General features: G+C 54.6%; 1 protein-coding gene across 1 annotated transcript; it reads left to right on the top strand.

The window, feature by feature from the left end:
- Positions 1-3,324: 3,324 nt before the first annotated feature.
- On the top strand, positions 3,325-19,619 carry VOLCADRAFT_100594 (uncharacterized protein; the record flags this gene model as incomplete). Its single annotated transcript, XM_002959147.1, has 23 exons — positions 3,325-3,360; positions 3,502-3,583; positions 3,734-3,788; positions 5,313-5,391; positions 5,976-6,100; positions 6,591-6,675; positions 7,366-7,782; positions 8,516-8,775; positions 9,404-9,688; positions 10,416-10,542; positions 10,774-10,978; positions 11,600-12,261; positions 12,637-12,772; positions 13,277-13,952; positions 14,322-14,556; positions 15,188-15,445; positions 15,873-16,112; positions 16,470-16,472; positions 16,856-17,055; positions 17,499-18,090; positions 18,686-18,853; positions 19,116-19,298; positions 19,539-19,619. The coding sequence occupies 23 exons, from the start codon at positions 3,325-3,327 to the stop codon at positions 19,617-19,619; spliced, it is 5,190 nt and encodes a 1,729-aa protein (XP_002959193.1).
- Between the last annotated feature and the right edge of the window lie 1,967 nt (positions 19,620-21,586).

Genomic DNA, 21,586 nt, shown 5'->3' with positions numbered 1-21,586 from the left:
CTGTTTTTCAATTTCCGCCGTACAGCAAACGCGGAAATGCGGATTCTCTTTCCGCATTTCCGCCAATCTGGGCTTCGCTGCGGAAAGCGTGACGAAACCTATTTACGCAGGTTTCCGTTTCCGCAGGTTTCCGTTTCGGCTCGTTCCCTGATTTCCGCGTTTGCTGTACGGCGGAAAGTCAAAAACAAATTCCAGGCATGCGTTTGCCATTTAAAGACTGCGTTTTACACTATGAAGTTATTAGGTTAAGTCAAATGTCAGCAACCACTGGCCCCGACCTGGGGGCTGCCGAAGTCATTGGCTGTGTTTCTGCTCAGAAGAAGGCTGGAAGGCCCGTTGACGACGTTTGGAAACATCTTGATAGAGGTACTTACGACAAGAGCAAGAACTGCGATGCAACCTGCAAGGGCTGCCGTCGCCACTGGAAACGTGCTCGCCTTCCTGATATGACGATCCCGTTTGACATACCGAACAGGCTAGCCTTGCCGCAGAAGTGTTCCTGACCAATAGTCAGGAGTCAGCATAGACTTGTCCGTGAGGCATGCAGACATGCCGGACGGGTATGTGGAGTAGGCATGCAGACATGCCGGACGGTTCGTGTGGGTCACTGCTCCGCAACGGACAGTGAGACGATTATTATTCAGTGTTTCAGGGCTCCCCGGGCCCTTACCCCATGTGACATGTGAGTGGCAATTTCTGAGCATCCCAGAGCAATCCGTCAGCCAACAACACTATGGGGGTGGTATATGATAGGGCTGCTCAGGCCTGGGGTCTCAGGGTTCAAAGAGAGGCGGGCTGCTTGAAGGGGGCAGGGTGAACACCGTCAAGGGTGTGGGCACACAATAGTTGATCGCTTGGCCCCCACCACCCCATCTACCTTCGAACACGATTGGAATCCACCGGATTCTAGATCCCACTGGACAGAACCGCACTGCCACAAGCTGGTTTCAGACTGTCCATGTCATCGCCACACTGAGAAGAGCTAAAAAAACATCGTTACATATTCATTTTATAGTTTTCGCAGCTTTCCGCAGCTTTCCGCAGTCTTTCCGCAAAGGGGCTCCTGAATACGAAAAGATTCCACAGACCTGGTCAAGTTTCGGCTCGTTCCCTGTCGCAAGTCGCAACTCCCAACTCGCAACTCGCAAGGAACTCACAAGATTTCTATTATCCTTTTTACGCGAATACATACGTGAACCACGCCTGTAGGGTGTAAACACAGCGCATTTGTGGCGTCTGCGCCTGCACCGATCGCAGGCGCAACTATGCTGAAGTGGCTTGCGGCCTATGTGGCTTCGTCTGTCTGAGCAATGCAATGTAGCTGTTCATACGCACAAGCTCACTCAGGCCTCATCTAGTAACAACGTGCAAGTTCTTATCAGTATTTGCTTATGGGCCTTCTGGTGGGGTTCCGAGGACTTTCGCCAATTGGGGAGTCTAATGGCAAATTCCCCTGTGGTTGCGGATCGAACAACTAGGGAGGGGTAGGGTCTGTACAGGGTTTCCGGGTTTCCTCGGTCTTCTTAAGCCCTCACCCCAAGAGCCAGTCTTCTTGTGTGTTTCAGGCTCAGTGCTCAAACTCGCGTGACGGAGCCTTGACCCCCGGGGGAGGAGAGCGGAACTAGCAGACCTGCGGCTCTCGGCTGCTTTGGAGGGGACAGAGGCCCCTTACACCCCTCTCCCATCTGCGGGAGGAGCTTAGGTGGTCTTTCCGTTGGGGCTGGGCAGCAGTCCCTGGCCAGTGTCAGGCCAGTGTCAAATACTTGCAACACACACACACACATACATACATACACACACATACATACATACACACACACAGACAGCTTGGTCGTCGGCCTGCACCAGCTCCACAAGCGTCTATGCAGCGATCTCATCAAACTTGCGTGGTTTGCGTGTTCCTGTTTGTCCTCTAAGCGGCAGGACATCACCATTCGCCAGGTAGGAGCATGCACAGTCCTCTCGCAAGGTCTTGCCCGAAAGCTTCAGCTATTTGCGCTTGCGTGTAATTCTCATCGAAATAGAGGTGGCGTTCGGGCACTTGTTTGCTGTAGTAGTAACGGTTCAATACTTCTCCAATTGTGAGATCCGTTCTACAAACGGAGTCACATATGCACACGTATGTATTCGCATAAAAAGAATAATAGAAATCTTGCGTGTTCCTTGCGAGTTGCGAGTTGCGACTTGCGAGTTGCGAGTTGCGACTTCAGAAGTAAGCAAGAGTGCACTTCGCCTCGCATCCCGCAATTTGTTATGCAAGCAGCCATAAACTATGCTGGCGGGCCATCCTTAGTGCAAACCGATAAGTAGCTAGGTAAGGTGACGGTTACTGTATAAATCAATGGCACCACAGAGTGCTGATCTTGAGCTTATTTCTATATCTAATTTGTTGCCCCAATTTGTTGCCCCGATTGTCTTCCGCTTTAGGTTAGCGTAAGCATAAACTATGGCACGGACAGAGGACATCCGGCGAGGGCTTGGTTTTTTCGTCTCTGACTAGATTATCGATTTGAAACCTATTTAATCTAGTGCAAAATAGATCAGCTCTATGTAGTTAATTGCCAAGGAGACAAAGGTGTCGAATACGTACGGCGGAGGGAAAACAGTGAAAAAAAGCCTTCTCCTTACACCCATACGGCTTATACTACGTGCAAGAGAGGATTTACATACTTTCAATTATTTGTGAAATGAAAAGCGTGATAAAGCTCAGCATATGGTTATTTCCCTAACCTTTACGTGGTAGCAAAATGCGAATGGCGAAGAGGATTGTATCAATGTAGCATTGTTTCCTACATAATTCTCAACGGTCAGGCAATACGAGAAGTTTAGTGGAGGAAGAGTTGTTCGGTGTTTAGGGACGTGCTGGGGGTTAACAGCCCTCAGCACGTCTCTACAAAGCTTCTACAACGGGACGCATGGGACTTGGACCTGGGCAGCTTGAGGGACCGGCCGCAATCAGTTCGGGTGTAACGACAGGTGATGCAGCTCCTGAGGAGAAGAGGCCCACAAATACTTTAAATGGAAGCCGCAAGCTCAAGAAGTTGGCGTCGGGACATTTGGCGGTATGTTTGGATGCTTGACTCTGGACCGTTCGACGCTGTTTTGGCTGGACTACAGTAACGGAAAGTTTCGTGCACACAGGCTGTGGCACTTGGATATCCAGAGACTTCACTATTTTGTATATCAAAGCACAACTCCTTTCGACAGTTCTGTATTCTCGTTTCCAATACTCGGCTTTTCGAAAACTTTGTCCTCTTCTGTATTCTTTGCAATTGCGTGACGCTGTCGATGAGCAGCCACCGCACGGGATTTGATCAAACGGAAATGGGCCAAACGTTGACCAAGTTCGAGTACATGTGGGTAAGCCTTTCCGACAGACGAGAAGGGGAGCGGCTGTATGTCGCGGCCACAGCAGACGCCGATAGGCTGGCCGACAGCTGGAACTTCACTCTATCGAACCCCCTTGACCATCTTTCCACTTTCCTGGTCTTGCCTATGCAGGTTGCCATATTCACTATGGAGGCGTTGCTGAAAATCGTGTCAATGGGCTTCATCTTGGCGCCGGGATCTTATCTGCGAGACGGTAAGGCAAGAAGTTGTGCAGGGCGGCTGTGGCGATGGCTTGTTTTCAAGCTTCCTCCGGTCCCCGCGGCCCTCATACTTCCCTCCGCCCTGCGGAACATCCTGACCCACACATGTCATCAGACAGCATGCCCGCGCATTCCTCCTTCAGGTTGGAATTGGATTGATTTCTTCGTGGTCGCGCTGGGCTACGTTGACATCTTCACGTGAGTTGCCGACATCACTTTATAACACGCACAGCGCGTCTTACCCTGGCACAAAGCATCATGCTGGCACACATCGTAGAACGTGGCATTATGGAAAATGGAGAAATGAATGGATGCATGAGCGCCTTGCTTCGGTTTCGGCTTTTACCAGATGGAGGGATGGAAAAATATGCCACGCTACCAGCCAGCAGAGTTGTGGTGGACAGAGTATACTGGGGACTGGCAACCTGCTGTAGCTTTCTCACATCGTAAAGAGGTGTTACCTTTAGTACCAAATTCTTCAACTTATAATTTTAGCAATGGAAAACAGCCACTTATTCACCGATGTTTTATTTAGGCTTCGCCATCCAAACGCCCTTGCACTTAGCATCAGGGCAAAATAAACCATATGAATTTCTCCCAATTGACGACCCAAGACGACATTACCTTGCTTACTGCACGTTTCTTCAATAGCACCTGGCAGCGCTCCACAAAGCTGCTGCCAGGTCGAATAGACGAATGGTTTCATCGGGGTATCAGCTGTAGTTGTGGGTGTGGGTGTGGGTGTGGGTTAGGGCGGGGCCTCAAGCGCTGCCACTTCCGCTGCAGCTACTGCTGCCACTGCTGCTGCTGTAGTTGGTGATGTGGGGAAGGGAAAAGGAGGGGACAAGGAGGAGGAGGAGAGCAAGCCACCCATCAGGGGTTTGCTGCCTGTGTTCTGCTGATATGCATCTTTTTCCCGCCTTGCTGTTCCTCCCTGGATCAGTGACTCTATGTTGGCAACCCAGGGTAGCCCGAGATGATGTGTTCCCTTACCTCTTGAGGTCTTCCAGGGAACGGGGGCCGTGCCGTACCGTACTGCACTATGCCGTACTAAACATAATACGCCCGTGCAGCACCGTCATGGGCGCCGACCAGCACAGTTCGTTATGCCTAGACACTCCGAGTCGTGCCGCTGCTGTGGTGGCGATTTTCGGGTTGTGTCACGTGGGGTGGTGGTGATGCTGAGCGCAACAAGAACAGACCAAGTTGCGCTTCCATTCTGCTCGTTTGCCGCTCCTCCACCGGCTCTTCCCCGCCCAGACTCGCAAAGCCACATACATGGCGTGCTCGAGCCTTTTCCGTCTGAATTATCTCATTTTTTTCTCTCGTCATCCTCCTCTTCCTCCTCAGCGCCGAGGACGGAACGCCTCGCAATCATTCAACCAATCTGCCGATCAATGTCGGGGATCTGCCCAGGAATCGAACCCCCGATCCCCCATCCCATTGCATGACGGATACACTCATGCGTTGCGAAGGTCCTCTTTCCAAGCTGCTGCTGCAGCATGCGTGCGGGCCGACCATCCACCTTTCTACCCCGCTACCTCGCCATCTACCCCACTACCTCGCGCCCAATCCCAATACAATACCCCAGCATCCCCAATACTCAATATCGCTAATGCACAAGAACCCGAATGGCGCCAGTGCAAATCAAATCCCACCCCAAAATCCCCTGCTATTTAACGCAGCACCACTCTTTGCTTCTGCTCCCGTCGTTACCCCTAGGTCTGGCAACATGACGGCAGTTCGCACTGTGCGGGTCCTTCGACCGCTACGCGCCATCACCCGAGTCCGGGGCATGAAGGTACGGCTAACAACCCCTCATCCCTAAGTTTCCCTCCCTCTGGAGCAATCGTATCTGGATTCCGTCCCGTCCTTTCGTCCAAATATTAAAACCTCCGGTGCGGGGACCATCTGAACGTGGTGCTGACGGTCACATAAATATATCAGTTCGATCATCAGATCTTTCTTTTCTTTCTCGTGTTGAGTGATAGGAGAATAGTTGTCTTGTGTGCTTTTTATTCATTTTGGACCTACAGCCTTACGGCCCCCTGGCCCTCGGGCCCCCATGACAGGGCTCCAGGTAGGTAGGTAGGCCTCCCCCGGGGTTACGACTTTAGGAGGGTCACGCGGTAACTCCAGATGGTGGTGTCAAACACACACACACACACACACACACACACACACACACGCGCGCGCGCACACACACACACACATACACACACATACACACACACGCGCGCGCGCACATAGATAGACTCTACCCCCATCGCGACCCAACGAACCCTCTCCCAACATGCCTTAAAGCTTCACCCGGCCCCATTTCGCAGCATAGCCATTTTTCCCATCCATTTCCATGATCCCCCTCGGGTTGCATGCATTGCGCAGGTGCTTGTGACCACTATGATTGAGTCCATGCCGATGCTTATTGACGTGGTGCTCTTGTGCGCCATCACGTTCTTCATGTGGGGCATAGTGGCGGTGCAGCTCTTTGCGGGTACCCTCGAGAACAGGTGGGACCCCCTAGCCGCCCGCATTGCTAGGGAAACCGGATACATGGCGAGGGCCGGGATTCTCCCTCCCTGTCCTGCTCCAGGGAAGGGTAGGTCCGCCTCACCTTCTCCCTCCTGCCTACCTCCAAGCTCCCGCCATACCGCGTTTTACTGGACTAGCTATTAGTCTTCTGGCTGTGGATGGATGCATGGGTGCATCGTGCATCCTAGGGGGCGTACGGGCATGCGGCGGTCGGGTTGTTGAAACAGCAGGCAGTAATGCGGGCCCCCGCCACCAAACCATGACAGCGGAAACGTTTCTTGCTAGCACGTAATACATACAGGGAACTGCCTCCAAGGGAAAGGGGGCCGCTGGTGAAGCTATACCACCCTGTAACAACATACATACATACATACATACATTGCCAAATGAAAGCTCCGTTGTGTATGTCGTTTCAGATGCGGCGAGCCGGACTTCAGCTACTCATACACCACCCCGGTTGCGCTGAAGGCCGGCCAGCTCGCCGTTGATAATGTGTCGTACGTTGTGTCGGACGACAACACAGGCGATGTATGCAGCGGGCCACTCGCTTCAGGTTGGTGGCTGCGACGGCCTAGCGGGCAGGGTGGCCTGTGGACACGTGTACTAGCCTGGCACAACGTGGCCGCGTGCCTGTGGCTGGGTATTATGCACATACGTGCGTTTACATGCAAAAACGGGTCGCGGTTTAAGGTCCTGGGTTCGATTCCTGGGGAGCCCCCCGAATTAGTCGGGAGCGCGAGATTATGGCTAGCTGCTGAGATGTGGAGTTGAGGTCGCAGTTGATGGACCAGATTCGCACGCTAGATTGGTGGCGATTGCCGAACCCTCCGTCTCTTCGGTTGTTCGGGTGAATGGATGAGGAGGGGTCCTAGACGGCTGGACCCGCCGCCTTGGACTTACAGTTCGTATGGCGAAGTATAGTGTGGTAGTGGTGGACGGTGCTATAAGATGATAAATCGTAGAACTGACAATGTGATAAAGCGGCCCAGAAGCCTCCCACTCTGTAACATTACACATGCAAAAACGTTTTGCACCTTCGTGCGTGCATGATAATCACGACGTTGGGTTAAGGTCCGTTGTGACAGTGCTTGCAGGCGCTCTCGCACACAAATTTATTAATTTTCCAGCATTACAAGCAAAAGCATGCATGAATGGAAAATAAAATTTATGCGTCTAGAGCGGTTTTAGGGATTTTAGGATAGTAACCGAGGATTAAACTCCATGCCTCCACAACCCCACCCAGCTCTCATCCAACCCTCTACTCCAATTTCCCCTTTTTCCCCTTATCAACCGGCTCAAAGATACCTTCTGGTACAAGCTTCCCAGCGGCGACGTAACTGCCCAGACCGGCCCACGGGGTGGCGGCTTTGCCTGCCCTGAGGGCATGTACTGCACAGCGTACGACAATCCAAACTACGGTATGACGAGCTTTGACAACATCCTGTGGGCCTGGCTTACCATATTCCAGTGCATCACCTTGGAGTCTTGGACGGATGTCATGTACTACGCATCTGATGCGGTATCGTGGTGGGTATGGCCGCTCTTCGTGGCGCTGATCGTGTTTGGGGCTTTCTATTTGGTTAGTCTGGCGTTGGCGGTCATCTTCCTGCAGTTCGCCACGGATAACCACGAAACACACGACCAACAGGAGCAGCGGCGGGTGCAGATGGAGATTGAGCGGGAGCAGCGGCGGCGGCAGCAGCGGGAGGGGGCCCGGAATCAGCGACTGCAGCAGCAGCAGCAGCAGCGGATGGCGGAGCCGCGGCGGACGAACCGCGGCAGCGGCGGTGGCGGCAGCAGCGAAGGCGGGGACGAGGCAAAGGAGAAGGAGGGTGATGGTGATAGTAGCGTTGGAGCTGGCACCTGGCCGGATCAGAGCTTTAGCATGCGCACAGCGAACAGTTGTGGCTCTGACGGAACGTCCATGTGGGGTCTAACGGGGCTGGGGGCGGCGGATGGTGTGGAACAGCAGCAGCAGCAGAAGGAACAGGGCCAGGTGCAGGAAGAGGAGAAGACAGAACTCCGAATGGTGAGGTTGGTGGCTGGGTGGACCTCGTGGGGTGGGGTGGGGTAGCTGGAAAACAAAATTCACGGGGATCACCTGTGTGGCCGGCGCAAAGTCGTAACAGTGCGCACTCCTGGGGCCATGTACGGCTGTATAGGTATTGTCCTGGGGCTCAGGTGCATTCATCCTGGCAGTCTCTAGGGACTTGGAGACAGCAGCTAAGATAAAAGCAGGTGGAATAACAGTAACCGAAATCGCACGGTGGGCGGATGAACGGGCTGCTGGCATTTTTGGACCCAACCAATCACTCTGTGTCAATGCAGGCTGCTAGGTGAAATTGAAATTGAATTGTGCAACATGGTCACCATTCCGCTTTCTCCCTGCACAGACGAGCTCCGATAGTTTGTTGTTGGATGTTGAAGTGGAGGCTTTGGGTGCCGTACGGCGGATATCATACCATGTGGCGACCAGCCGTACACTCGCAGTTACCACCATCGTCCTCATCTTGATGAACACCGCTGTCATGTGTATCAACTGGTACGGCATGCCGTACAAGGTGGAGCAGGCCACCAATTACGTCAATTACTGCTTTACATGCTACTTTGCGGTGGAGTTGGTGGTTAGGCTGATGGGCTTTGGCTTCAAAAGGTGACTTACTAACCAATCATGTAATTTTTTCTTTCTCTCTGCCTTCTCACCTTTTTCTACAATGGGCATATGTGCCTTGTATCCCTTCGTCGCTCCTCACAGCGCCCCTGTCTTCAGCCTTCTCTCTCTCCCCCTCTCTTTCCTCTCTTTCCTCTCTCTTCTCCCCTATTCCCGCCAACTCCAGTTTTCGCCCTCTTTTCCCCCCTCCCCCCCTGCCCCAAGGACCCCCTTTCCTGCCCGTGTTTTGAGTTGCACGCAGCTAAACGGCTCGTTATCGTCATCGTCACTTCTGAACATAATAACGTCGTTGAATCAATCTTGTAATGTCGCCTGTCCCTACTCTATCCATTAACACATCAAAACCAATGCGATGTCTGACAGATCCGAGTCTGTGGTAGCTGGCCGCTGAAAAGGCCTCTCGAGATGCTGGTGGAGCGCTTAGCGCATGTTTTTAGACGATATGTGTACCGTACTAAGTACCAGCTACTACATAATCGGTCGTCTCCTCTTCACTTGCACTTTTTATTAACTTTAGATGCCGCGACCACCCATCACTTGCACGTGTCTTTACGGGTACACACCCCCACGTGTGTCCGCGTGTATGTGTTTTGTCGTACACCAACCCCAGGTATTTTAAAGACGGCATGAACGTGTTTGACTTCGTAGTGATGGTCGTATCCGTGACGGAGCTGGTCCTGGATTTGGCGCCCGGCGTGGGGGGCGTGGGGCCGCTGTCTGTGCTTCGCATGCTGCGCCTGTTGCGCATTTTCCGATTGATGCGGGCTTGGCGCGAGCTGTACGTTATTCTCCATGCCATCATGCGCAGCATCATGTCTACCTTCTACCTGATGATGCTGATGCTGCTATTCATGTTTATTTTTGCCCTTATGGGCATGCAGCTCTTTGGATACAGGTAAGACTCGGATTGTGCAGTTTAAGAAGGTTAGGACACTTAACGGGTGACAAGCGGCTGACGACTTGTGACACTCCCCGAGATCATTTTGGGATGTCATGGTTGCAGGTGGCGTTCAGGACTGCCTAACATTGGCTAATCCAACCTCATCTCTTTTGGCCTGCTGGGGCTCCCCGGGTGACGGGGCCTTATGGCCCCGGGAATCTTGCATGCCTTCTTCGAATCTCTTCGGGGCCTGTGCTGTGCTGTGTTGTGCTGTGAAGTGCTCTACTGTGCTGTGCGGTGCGGTGCTGTGCTCTGCTGTGCTGTGCTGTGGTGTGCTGTGTCCTAAGCTAAACAAGTTCCGCGCACTCAGTGCGGTAGACGTTCGTAAACGCCGGGGGGGAGGGGCCGTATGGACTCACACACTGCTGTGTGTGATTGCGGCATCGGCACTCCGTTCACTACATTCATGCACTTCAAGGTGGCGCGCTTTTGTATTCCCAACGACGAGTAGTAGTAAGGATGGAATGAGCGGAAAGACGACTGGAGAGTTTCTGTTCATGCTACGCTTACCCTATAACCCTAGAGGTAACGGCTTAAGTGCTGAAGTGTCCAACACACCGTTGAAGGGCAAATGAAGGGCAAATGTTTGATCGTTGTTATTCTGGACTTCTGTCACATTTATCTCGCCTTGCTTCTGGCCTGCGCCCCCGTTCTCTTCCCCAATTCTTCCTCCCCCTCGCAGGTTCATGTTTTGTGACTACGTGTCCGGCTCCCGCCCCGTGTGTCCGCCGGGTCAGCGAGTGTGGGGCCAGTGCCCCAACCACTTCCACTGCTACCTGCCCTGTGCGGAAGACCAGCTGGGAGCCTGGGTGGAGGCGCCGGGGTCGTTCTACAACGGCCTGGCCTACTGCGAGCGCTTCTGCGATACCGCGGAGGCCGCGGCGGCAGAGGCAGCTGATGCCAGCAACGGCAATAACGGCAGCAACGGCAATAACGGCAGCAACGGCAATAACGGCAGCAACACCACGTCCGGAAGCCCGGTGCCTGGTGGGGCGGTCTTGGGCGGGTGCGAGTACCTGGCCATGGTGGGCAAGTCGCAGGTGCCCAGGGCCAACTTTGACAACGTGTTTTGGGCCATGTACACGGTGTTTCAATTGCTGACGGGAGAGAACTGGAACAATATCATGTACGACAGCATGCGCACGACATCGCCTTGGGCGGCGGTGTACTACGTTGTTGTCATATTGGTTGGCACATACTTGGTGTTTAACCTCTTCATCGCCATCCTGCTGGACAACTTCACAGGTGAGTTCTTAGGGTTGGATGATGATGATATGACGTGTGGGACAGGGGTGCAAACATCTTCACCCGTGGCCTCTACCCGGCGAAACCCTGCTTTCCCCGGTATTTCGGGGTACCCTCATCCAATTACCCTAGCCAACATCTCAGAGGATTGCGCACCCACCACCGACACTAATAGCTAATATTGCCGGATCAATAGCGGCTCAGCTCCATTCCTAGTCCACTCACAGGTCTACAATATTCCTGGTCACCACCGTCCATCGATTAAGGACACTCTTACACCTCTTACCACCTTCGAAAGGAATTACCGACCCTGACAGGTCTCGATCCTGGAACCTCCAGGGGCATTGGTGTGTGCGTTACTAGTAGAGCCTGACCTTGTATGATGGGGGTATTTCCTAAGCTAGAGCAACGCATGCAATTGAACAGCGGGCGGCAAGGGGTACAGGGAAGCAAGACGTGCTCTAGACATGGCACTGCGACGCAGTGATGGGAAAACAGTCCAACTCTGCGCAAGCGACACTGGGCGAGAGGACTGGCGACACAACCCCACGTACTGCCTCTCACAGCGCCATAGCAGCCCCGCATCACCATCCCCTCATCACCCCGGACCCCACCAACCAGGCGTCCTCGAAACCGACGGTGCTTCGAATAGCAGCAATGCCAATTTGAGCCGGGACAACAGCACCCGTACCGCCCTGGCCGCATCCGCTGCTGGTGGTCCTGGAGGAGATGGCACCCGTGAACTAAATGACCTCGGCCCTTGGACAGGAAAGCAGCTACAGGGACAGCAGCAGGACTTGGACCTTGATTCGGATTCTGACCTAAACGGCGCAGAGCCCAGCGGCTGGGCAGCGGCAGAAGTGCTTCAGGCGGCGACAGGGGGCGGAGGCCCAACGGCGGATGGGAATCTTGCCACTGGCCTAGGCGGGTGTGGCGGCAGTGCCGCGGCTACTCGCATACCAGATCCATCAGGCCCTGCGTGCGATCAGCAGCCGCCGCCGCAGCCACAGCCGCCGCCTCTACTGCCGCCGCTGAGGATCAGCTTGAGCAGCGCCGGGGCTAGGGGCAGTATGGCGGCGGCGGCAGCAGCCGCAGCAGCGGCGGCCGCCATTAGCTCCCCGCCATCGGGTGTGGAACATGAGGAGGTTCACTCGTGGAGGGGTTCGGTGGTGTCGACAATCGGGAGCTCCGCACTAGGCCATTTGCCAGGCGTGGCTTCAGGCGAAATGATGGACATCGCTCAGTACTCTCTGCAGTCACCGAATAGATGGAGCATTGGCGGTGTGAGCCGGCGGCGGGTCATGCCGCTGGGTCCAGAAAGTCGACTTGGTTCGGAGCGGGCAAGCTTCTGGGCTCATAACCCATTGCCACCTGTTCAGTCGGCATATCAGTCGGCAGGAGCACAATTGCCGGCACAAGCGCAGACGCCGCAACCATTCCCTCCTTCCGCGGGGCAGTCGCCGTCTCAGCAGCAGCAGCAGCAGCAGCCACTGTTACTGCCGGGTGCAATCGCTGGCTCCGCTTCTTTTCATGGTTTAGGTAGCCTCCAGGTGGCGTCTCAGAGCCCGTCGTTCCTCGATCCTGCCAACTCGACGGCTGCGGCTGCTGTGCCACTGTCCGCGCTGCTTCGAGCCGGTGCTCCGGCGGCTGACGGCCAGGCGACGGTTTATGCCGTCACCGCTACAACTGCCACCGTCGCAAGTCCTCGCGCCGTAGCTGCTTCTGTCACGGCGCGGGACCCGTGCGATGCAGCTGGCGCCTCAACCCTTGGCGTTCGTTTCATGAACGATACTGGTGCCGCAGCCACCACTACCAACAACAACCATATTGAAGGCTCAGCACCCTCAGCGAAGATAGGCGCCCGGCTACGAGCGTGGTCCTCCAGGATGCTCTGGGCTGGGCGCGACGAGGAACAACCCTCCGCATTCCCCGCCATAGGACTTCTTGCCAGCGCTTCCGCCATCTTCGCACGCAACAGTGATCGTACCGCTGGCAACGGCAGCCACCGTAGCAGCAGCAGCAATAGTAATAGAAGCAGCAGTAGCAGTACCACCGATGATGCTATCAGCGACAACGACAGCAGCAGCAGCAGTAGCAGCATTGGTGGCGGGAGGGGTTCTGCTAGGGCCGCAGCCAATGATCGTGGTTTTGTTGACACGCTTCGGAAGTCCTTTCGTTGGATTCTGTCGTCTCTGGCAGCGGTTCGGGAAGTGCGGCGCCACATGCACTTATCCACGTTGATTAGGGGCCGTGCTCTAGGACTGTTCGGACCCGACCACTGGCTGCGGTGGCGCGCAGCATGGCTCGTGCACAACAGCCATTTTGAGGCAACCATCCTGGCATTCATCGTGGCGTCTTCTGTTGCTCTGGCATTAGATACCCCCTCCTTGAAACCGGAAACCCAACTGGCGCTCACGCTGCGCGTCCTGGATTACATCTTCACTGGCACATTCACACTGGAAGCCGTGCTCAAGATTGTGACGTTTGGCTTTGCGTTCACCGGCAGGCACGCCTATATCCGCAACGGCTGGAATGTGTTGGATTTGGTGATTGTGTTGGTGGGCTGGGCGTTGATTGTGGTGGAGGCGCTGGGGATGGACGACGGCAACCTGCAGATGCTGCGCGTGCTGCGCACACTGCGTGCTCTGCGGCCGCTGCGGGCCGCTAGCCGCTTTCCTGGGCTGCGCATTGTGGTCAATGCCCTCTTCGCCGTACTGCCCGCGATGGCCAACGTGGCGCTGGTGTGCGTGTTTTTCTACCTCATCTTCGCCATCCTGGCGGTCAACCTGTTCAAGGGCAAGCTGTACAACTGCGTGGATGCGGCCAGTGGAGAGCGGATTGATCCGTACTACGTACTGCCGTACGGTCAGCAGCTGACGCGCGCGTGGTGTGAAGCTGGCAACCAGACCATCTCCCAATCGGCCTATTACAGCGCACTCAACGTATCGATGCCCGCATACAACATCAGCACTCTGTGAGTGGAGTAAAACCGTTGGGGTTTATGTTTCCCCCTTCATATTGAGTGGAGTAAAGCCGTTGGGGTATATGTGTGGATGCTTACGTTACATATCACCAAACTGAACGGATATGACTCCAATGGGTTCGAACAGATTCGAACAGGCAGTAGTCGTGCTTTCCGCTCCCAAACACTGCCAGCAGAGGCGAGAAGACGTATAAAATCCCGCCTTGTACCACCGCATGGAAAGCCCGAAGCAAACAGCCATGGGCAAGCAATAGGAATGCGGGATTCGCCGGGTTTTGCGTGCGATGAAGCATGTGCTCCTTTTTTTGTGCTTATTGTGCACCTCCTCAACATCTTCACCCCGGGCATGCAACAACGCAGGTGGGTCAACCCCAAGGCCAACTTCGACAATGTGGGCGTGGCCATGTTGACGTTGTTCCAAGTGTCAACTTTGGAGTTGTGGGTGGACATTGCCTTCAATGCGGTTGATGCCGTCGGCTTGGGTCGGCAGCCTCTTCGGAACCACTCCCCCTTGGTGCTGCTGTTCTTCGTAGTCTTCATCTCCGTCTGCTCCTTCTTCATTTTGAACCTCTTCGTTGGTGTGACGCTCGAAAAGGTGAAGAGGGGGACGGACAGCAGCGGATGTGGGGCCGGGGCGACTTCTTCGTCCTTACCTGTCGGTCGGCTGACCCGGGGGACGTAGACCTACAATACATGCCGTTGTGCAACTCCCTGTTATTGCGGGTCGCCCTTTTATCGTGCCTGACTTGCGGCGTGCCGCATTCCAAAGTATCCAATCCTTGGCTGCGTCTGCAACAGGCGAGGGCCGCTCTTAAGTGTTTCTGCAGGCGCGTCTAAGCTAGCTTGTGTTACCGCTCGCACCTACTGCTTACCTTCATACCCGCCGATGTCGCGATGGGAGGATGGCCTCTCTCAGAATATGCGTGTTAGACATGTTCGCACGTGCAGATGCCTACTCTGTTTCACATTCCTTTGTATATAGCTGGCATGCGTGCACGTACATACAAGCACACCGGGAGCATCTATTAATTATCCCTTTAACAAAGACTTACAGATTATTCACACGCTTGCAGAATATGCAGAGAATTTATCGTTAGCGGCATACATACATGTGCGCAATATGGCACCTAGCGTGGGTGCCGTTCCCGCTTATCAACACCGACATACCCGCCTGCTGCTGCTGCTCCTGCTGCTGCTGCTGCTGCTGCGTGGTTACGGTCCCTCAGGTGGCCGAGCTGCAGCGCGAGCAGACTGCCCCCAGCGTCTTCATGACGCCGCAGCAGCAGGCATGGGTGGACGTGCAGAAGCTGCTGCTGCGCACTGCCATACAGCCTCGGCCCCCACGGCCCGAAGAGCCTCCTTGGCGGCGGGCGCTGTTCGATGCTGTCAGCAGCTCCACCTTTGGCAATGCAATCCTGATCACCATTTTGGCCAATGTAATTTTCATGGCGATGGTGCATGCAGACATGTCGGATGGCTGGCATGTGGGTATGGGTGGGGCGGTCGGTGGTTGGGTATTGGTAGGTGTGAGGTAGGGAGGGGACGCGAGCGGGGTGAGACTGTTGGGAGTATGGCGCACGCGTGTGTGTGGGAAAGGGCCGGGGGGCTGGTCGTGGGGGAACAGATAAGAAACGTAATGCAGGCAAGAGGCCCATTTAGTCCAGCCTTCCTGCCTTATCCGCAACGTGGGTCGTGTCGCATCCTGTGGTTATCAATCTCGGTAATCAGGTAGGTGGGGTATAACTTGCATTTAAATTTCACATGTGCAACAAATGACTTCATGCCCACTTGATTTGCACTACACCACGCCGAGCAATCCGGTGCCAACAACGGCAATTCGAAACCACAAAACAGTCAAGACGCGACCGCCGTGCATCTTTCACCTTGGACCTACTGTCCATCATCGTACAGGCCGTTATGTCGTACAGCAACCTCGTGTTCACGTGCATTTTTGTGGTGGAGGCGGTTCTCAAGGTGGCGGCGTTCGGCCCCCGGCCGTACTTCCGCGACGGCTGGAACTGCTTCGACTGCTTCGTGGCGGCGGTGTCGGCAGTGTCCGTGGCGCTGGACTTCAGCGGGACACGTGACCTGAGCTTCATGCCAGTGATGCGGGTGCTGAGAGTGGTCAGGGTCGTCCGACTCATCCGGAGGGTAGGTGATCATATAGCGATGGTGGGTCGTATGGTGTTCCTGAATAAGCCTCTCTGGATAAGGAGACAAATGAGTTCTTCTTGTCAAATTAAGGGAGAGCACATATAGCTTACGTGTTCAATTATTGGCATGGTGGTATCGGAGGTGAGTCAGTCTCCATGGCGAGTTGCAGGGCAAGCGAAAGGCGCTTGCTGCCAAAAGGATAGCAGCCGTCCACCAAAGGCTTCTTATGGCAAGATCCCTCAGTCCTCCAGCCTTTAATGCTTCAGATTGATACGGCTGTTAGGCAGCGTCGTAGGTCTGCAAGAGGCCAACACGCATACCTTCTTGGCCTCGCCCATGTCGTTGCGTCTGTAGGAGGTCTGTCTTGTCGACTTGGTGGCCACCCCGCCCGCCTGCCTCTTTCCAATCCACTTAAGCTGCTCCATCCTTGCAAGTTGTCAGCACTATCCTTACATTCCGGTCTGTACATTCCAGCAAGTGTAGCCATCGCCGCCTTTATTCCGTCCATGGATGGGAACTCCGGCTTCTATGGATGGCCCCGCGCTTGCGCGTTATCTGTAATTTAAATCTCCCTTGGCCTTGGGCCTTCGGCTCGTATGGGTAGTTTTACAGGTATGGGGTCACGCACCCCCAACCTTGTAACACACACACACACACAAACCTCCCATCCGTCCTCTCTAACCACCAGCTGTTTTTTCCTAAGACCCACCCATCGCCCCCCGGCACCTCCTGGCACCCAGGCAACTGGCGTCCAGCGGTTGCTCATGACCTTGGTGTACTCGCTGCCTGCTCTGGCAAATGTTGGTGGCATCATGTTGCTGTTTTTCAGCGTTTACGCCATTATCGGCATGAACCTTTTTGGCGATATCATGTACGGCGACTTCCTCAACCGTCATGCCAACTTTAGTAACTTCCCCCATGCCATGTTGGTGTTGATGAGGTGCGCGCGGAGGGAGAGGAGGGAGAGGAGGGAGAGGAGGGAGAGGAGGGAGAGGAGGGAGAGGAGGGAGAGGAGGGAGAGGAGGGAGAGGAGGGAGAGGAGGGAGAGGAGGGAGAGGAGGGAGAGGAGGGAGAGGAGGGAGAGGAGGGAGAGGAGGGAGAGGAGGGAGAGGAGGGAGAGGAGGGAGAGGAGGGAGAGGAGGGAGAGGAGGGAGAGGAGGGAGAGGAGGGAGAGGAGGGAGAGGAGGGAGAGGAGGGAGAGGAGGGAGGGGAGGGAGAGGAGGGAGTACGGCAGGTTGCGGGATGTTTCGCTTGAGTAAACATGCATGTTTTTAGGGTTAAATTATCAAATAGATAATCCAGGAAATTCCAACACCCTTGCCTCCCTCCCATCTTCCCTCTCCTTCCCGCCACTACCCGCTCCCCGCCTTCGACCCAATCTAGGCTCATAACCGGTGAGAGCTGGGACGGCATCATGCTAGACTGCATGGTTTCGCGCGAGTGTGTCCGTGTCACCGTCACCACGACCCTCAACGCCACGGCCAACAATACAACCGGCGGTGTTGGCGGTAACACTCCCTCCCCTGCCAACTCCACCACTGCTGCCTCTACCACCACCATCTTGGTCACGGCCGGCACGTACCTGGATCCCTCCGATCCGCTACTGGCCGCCCTGCCCTCCGACCACGTTCACAATCAGTGTGCCCTCAGCCCGGCAGTTGCAGTCCTCTACTTTCCCACCTTTGTGGTCCTCTGCGGCTCCATCTTGCTCAACCTAATCATCGCGATCATCCTAGAAAACATGTTGGCGCAGGAGGCGGACGAGGCGCTACCCGTCTCCCGGACCATGCTTGGCCGTTTTGTTGACGCCTGGGGCTTGGCGGATCCTAACGCGACTGGGTCGATCCACGCGGCCAAGCTGCCTCTAGTAATTGGGGAGCTTGAACCGCCCCTGGGCACCAAGGGGCTGCCCTCCCGGACGGCCATTCAGGCGATTATCATGGCTGTGGATATTCCCGTGCACCAGAACAATCAGGTGTGGATGTATATAAGTGTTCAGGGGCTTGAGGAGGGATGAGAAGGGCCTAACAGGGAAGAAAAGCAAGGGAGGAAGGGAAGGTGCGTCCCATTTTTACTTGTGGGACAATGTTTCAGGGCCTCAAAACCGCGGCCCGCCTCTAGACCCCGGTCGTCTACCATCACACGCTAACAAAACACACAGAAACACACCGCAACCAAGTTACAAGTTTACAAGTTCCGTGCGAATGCGGGGGTTTTCGTCAATGGGGGCCATGGACTATATATATTTAGAATGCACGACCGTACGACCGTTGGCGGGTTTTGGGTCCTGCCACCTAGACCCCTCCTCATCCGGTCACCTGACATCCGTAGATACAGGTCATTTATCGCCACCAATTCAGAATGCGAAACTTAGTCCATCCACTAGACCTCATCTCCACATCTCAGTAGCAAACTGTAAACCTAATTCTCCCGATCAATATCGGGATCTGCCCAGGAATCGAATTCAGGACCTTCATCTGCTGCTGCTAATTGCGTTAGTGTCACCAGATCAGACCGCAACCAATCATCCCGATCACCCTAACCATCAAAATCCCCATGCGCACCCCAAGGTGACATTCTTGGAAACCCTGCACGCGCTGGCTGGGCGGCTGGCTGGATGCGAGCTGCCCGAGATTGAAGAGGAATGGCTTATCAACCAATACATGAAGCGCCTTCCGGGCAGCGGTCACGCCCACTTCCCCAAATACACCGCCGCACACTTCCACGCCGCTCTGCACGTAAGGGCCGCTGTGCAGGGCTTCCTGGCTCGCCACAGGCTGGGACCACTGATGGGTCGGAGGAGCACAGTGCACGAGGCCCTGCACCAGCAACTGCCGCAACACCGCTACCGGCAGGAAGAGGAGGAGGAGGAGGAGGAGCAGCGTGATGGAGTAACGCCGCTGCAGTCGAGGAAAAAGGGAAGCTTGCAGTTGTCCATGCGGCTGCCGGTGCATAAGATGTCCTTTTTTGGTGTCCACATTGGGCCGCGGCGGGCCTCAGCGAAAGAAGCGGAGAGGCGGCCATCGGCCAAAGAAGCGGAGAGGCGGCCGTCGGCCAAAGAAGCGGAGAGGCGGGCCTCAGCCAAAGGAGCGGAGGGGCGGCCGTCGGATATTGAAACAGCTGGGCGGCGGCAAGTGCCATGAAAAATTCCTGGGCGTCCCGGTTGTGGCAGTACCGGGGAGGGTAAGGTGGCCAGCGGGTCCAGGTTGGGTGGCCTGGGCAGCCGTTGTTGGCTTTGCTTGCCGGGGTAACTGCATCAAGCGGTTATGAGCGCACGCACTGCAAGGACCGCGTTTCGGTCATTGATTTCAAGAACACTGAATGCACTCCGAATTCGACCGCCAGGTTCGTTGGTCTGTACATTCCGCCGTACATTTCATCGTATGTCGTAAATGAATGCCGTGCAATTCATGGGCTCTGCAGCACAGAGCTGACACTGGCAATACAAATGGTGAACTGATGCTTGATGTTGGGAAATTAAACGTCTTTGAGAAGAAAAGTTGAGAAGTCTTGGAAAGCGCCTTCCCTCTTTTGCGAAACAGCCGTGCTGATGATATGGTGCTCCTTAACCAACTGTCAACTAACTAACGCATGTGGGTTACGGAACTTCGGTTGCTCCCATTTCTGTGGGGGACGGGGGGGGGTCCTGTGACACCTTTGGACTTGGTGAGCAGCAGTCGGGTATTTGCAGGTGCTCTGTCCGGAACATTATATCACAAGCTCTGCTGCTGGGGATTGATGGAATTTCGGGAGTGCGAATCTCTCCCGTGATGCGAATCTCTCCCTTGGTGATCCATCACACACTTGATCAATCCTCAGTCCACAGGGAAAAAAGACGTGGGCGGGAGCATCTCAGTTAACTCCATCCGGAGTTCTACTTGGGCAAATAATTACGTACCTTCATCCTCTTTTTCTCCGTGACCGTAATAAGTAACTCTTGGAGCGCTTGCTTGGAGACTTTCCCTCGACTCGCTTCCCTGATGCTACTGCACTAGCATTTGTACATGTACATATTCATGGCACCGTGCGTTGGATGAAAACCGGCTTTCCCAGCAAGCGCTGCATGTGTCACACACGCCACTGCATCTGAAATAAAAAGGACTCGAGACAATGTGTGATACGCGGGTTCGCATCCAAAACCAGAATTTAAAAAGTAAAGCTAATGGTCAGCAGAGCATTAATTGTGGTGAACTTTAGGTAGCTGTCCTTGCTGCTTGGTTGTTGCAACAACCAATGTTGCAATTGCCATGTCGAGGGAATAGCAGTGCAGTGAACGGGGAGGACTCCTCTCGAGAGCGTAGTAGTGTTTTGTGAGAGTGTGTGTTACGTTAAGGCTTATCACAACCAGTCATGGTGGTGTCGAAAGACACCGGATGCGATTACACCAGAGAAGGTGTAGCCATCCAGTGTACGACCCGCACTAATGTACGACGTCGCAAAAGGAAGATCTTGAGAATAGCTGAGTGAACCCCGTTGAAGAGAAGCATTGAGAGTTATGTAACTGCTCTTGCACGTTACATCATTCCCCCCCCTAAATGGCTGGTCGTCCCGACAGCCAGCCAACCTTGGCTTCACCGCCACACGAGAGGAAAAAGCAGGGATTCCGGAACCCCGCTGGTGACAGACAAGTGGTTGAGAAAAGCATTAAAGCGCGAAGGCTTTTTGATCACACGGCCGTGACGAGTAGTCTGAGGAGCTCGATGCGGCTTCGAGCCAGAAGCGTCAGCGTCACCCGAAAGTGTCGCCTGACCTTGGGACTTCGAGGTTGGAACTGAGTCAGATTGACGAGCCCAGTAGTCGCGCAACAAATCGCCGCAGTTAGTTAGGTTTGCTTCGGGTTCCCACGAATCAAATTCCGGGCCCTGACCTTTCCAACGCATTAGGTAGAAACGCTTTTGTCGACGTCCTTCTTTCACTTCTTTGTGAAGCAAAATGGACTCAACTTCGAACTCCAATTCACCCTCAACAATCTGAGGTGGCGGAGGTAACTGAACGCGACCACCATCGTGATACGGACGAAGGAGTGACACATGAAATACATCATGTATCCGCACCGCAGGAGGAAGATCCAACCGATACGCAACCGCGTTGATCTTTTCCTTAACCACAAAGGGTCCGATAAAGCGAGGCAGCAATTTGCGCACACCTTTAATAGTCATGTGTTTCGTACTCAAGAGTACACGATCACCAACAGAAAGTCCTCGTTCCGAGCGACCTTTGTCAGCCCATTTCTTCATCCGATCTCGAGCAGCAGCCAAGCAAGACTTAGCTCGTTCCAAAGCATTCTGCATATCCGTACTGAATTTAACAGATAACGGATTAGACAGTTTGACCACGCTTTGCAAGCGCGTCTTGGCCCTCTCCTCCCCCAATTTGCGAACCAGGTGAGAAGCCGGAGTTAGGGGTTCATATCCGTACATCAACCGAAAAGGAGTAGTTCGCGTAGACTCATGCAACGAATTGTTCATGGC

This window comes from Volvox carteri (assembly GCF_000143455.1).
Source record: "Volvox carteri f. nagariensis unplaced genomic scaffold VOLCAscaffold_128, whole genome shotgun sequence".
Classification (NCBI taxonomy): Eukaryota; Viridiplantae; Chlorophyta; class Chlorophyceae; order Chlamydomonadales; family Volvocaceae; genus Volvox; species Volvox carteri.
The sequence above is the reverse complement of the archived record's forward strand: the minus strand, read 5'-3'. Positions and strand labels throughout refer to the sequence as shown.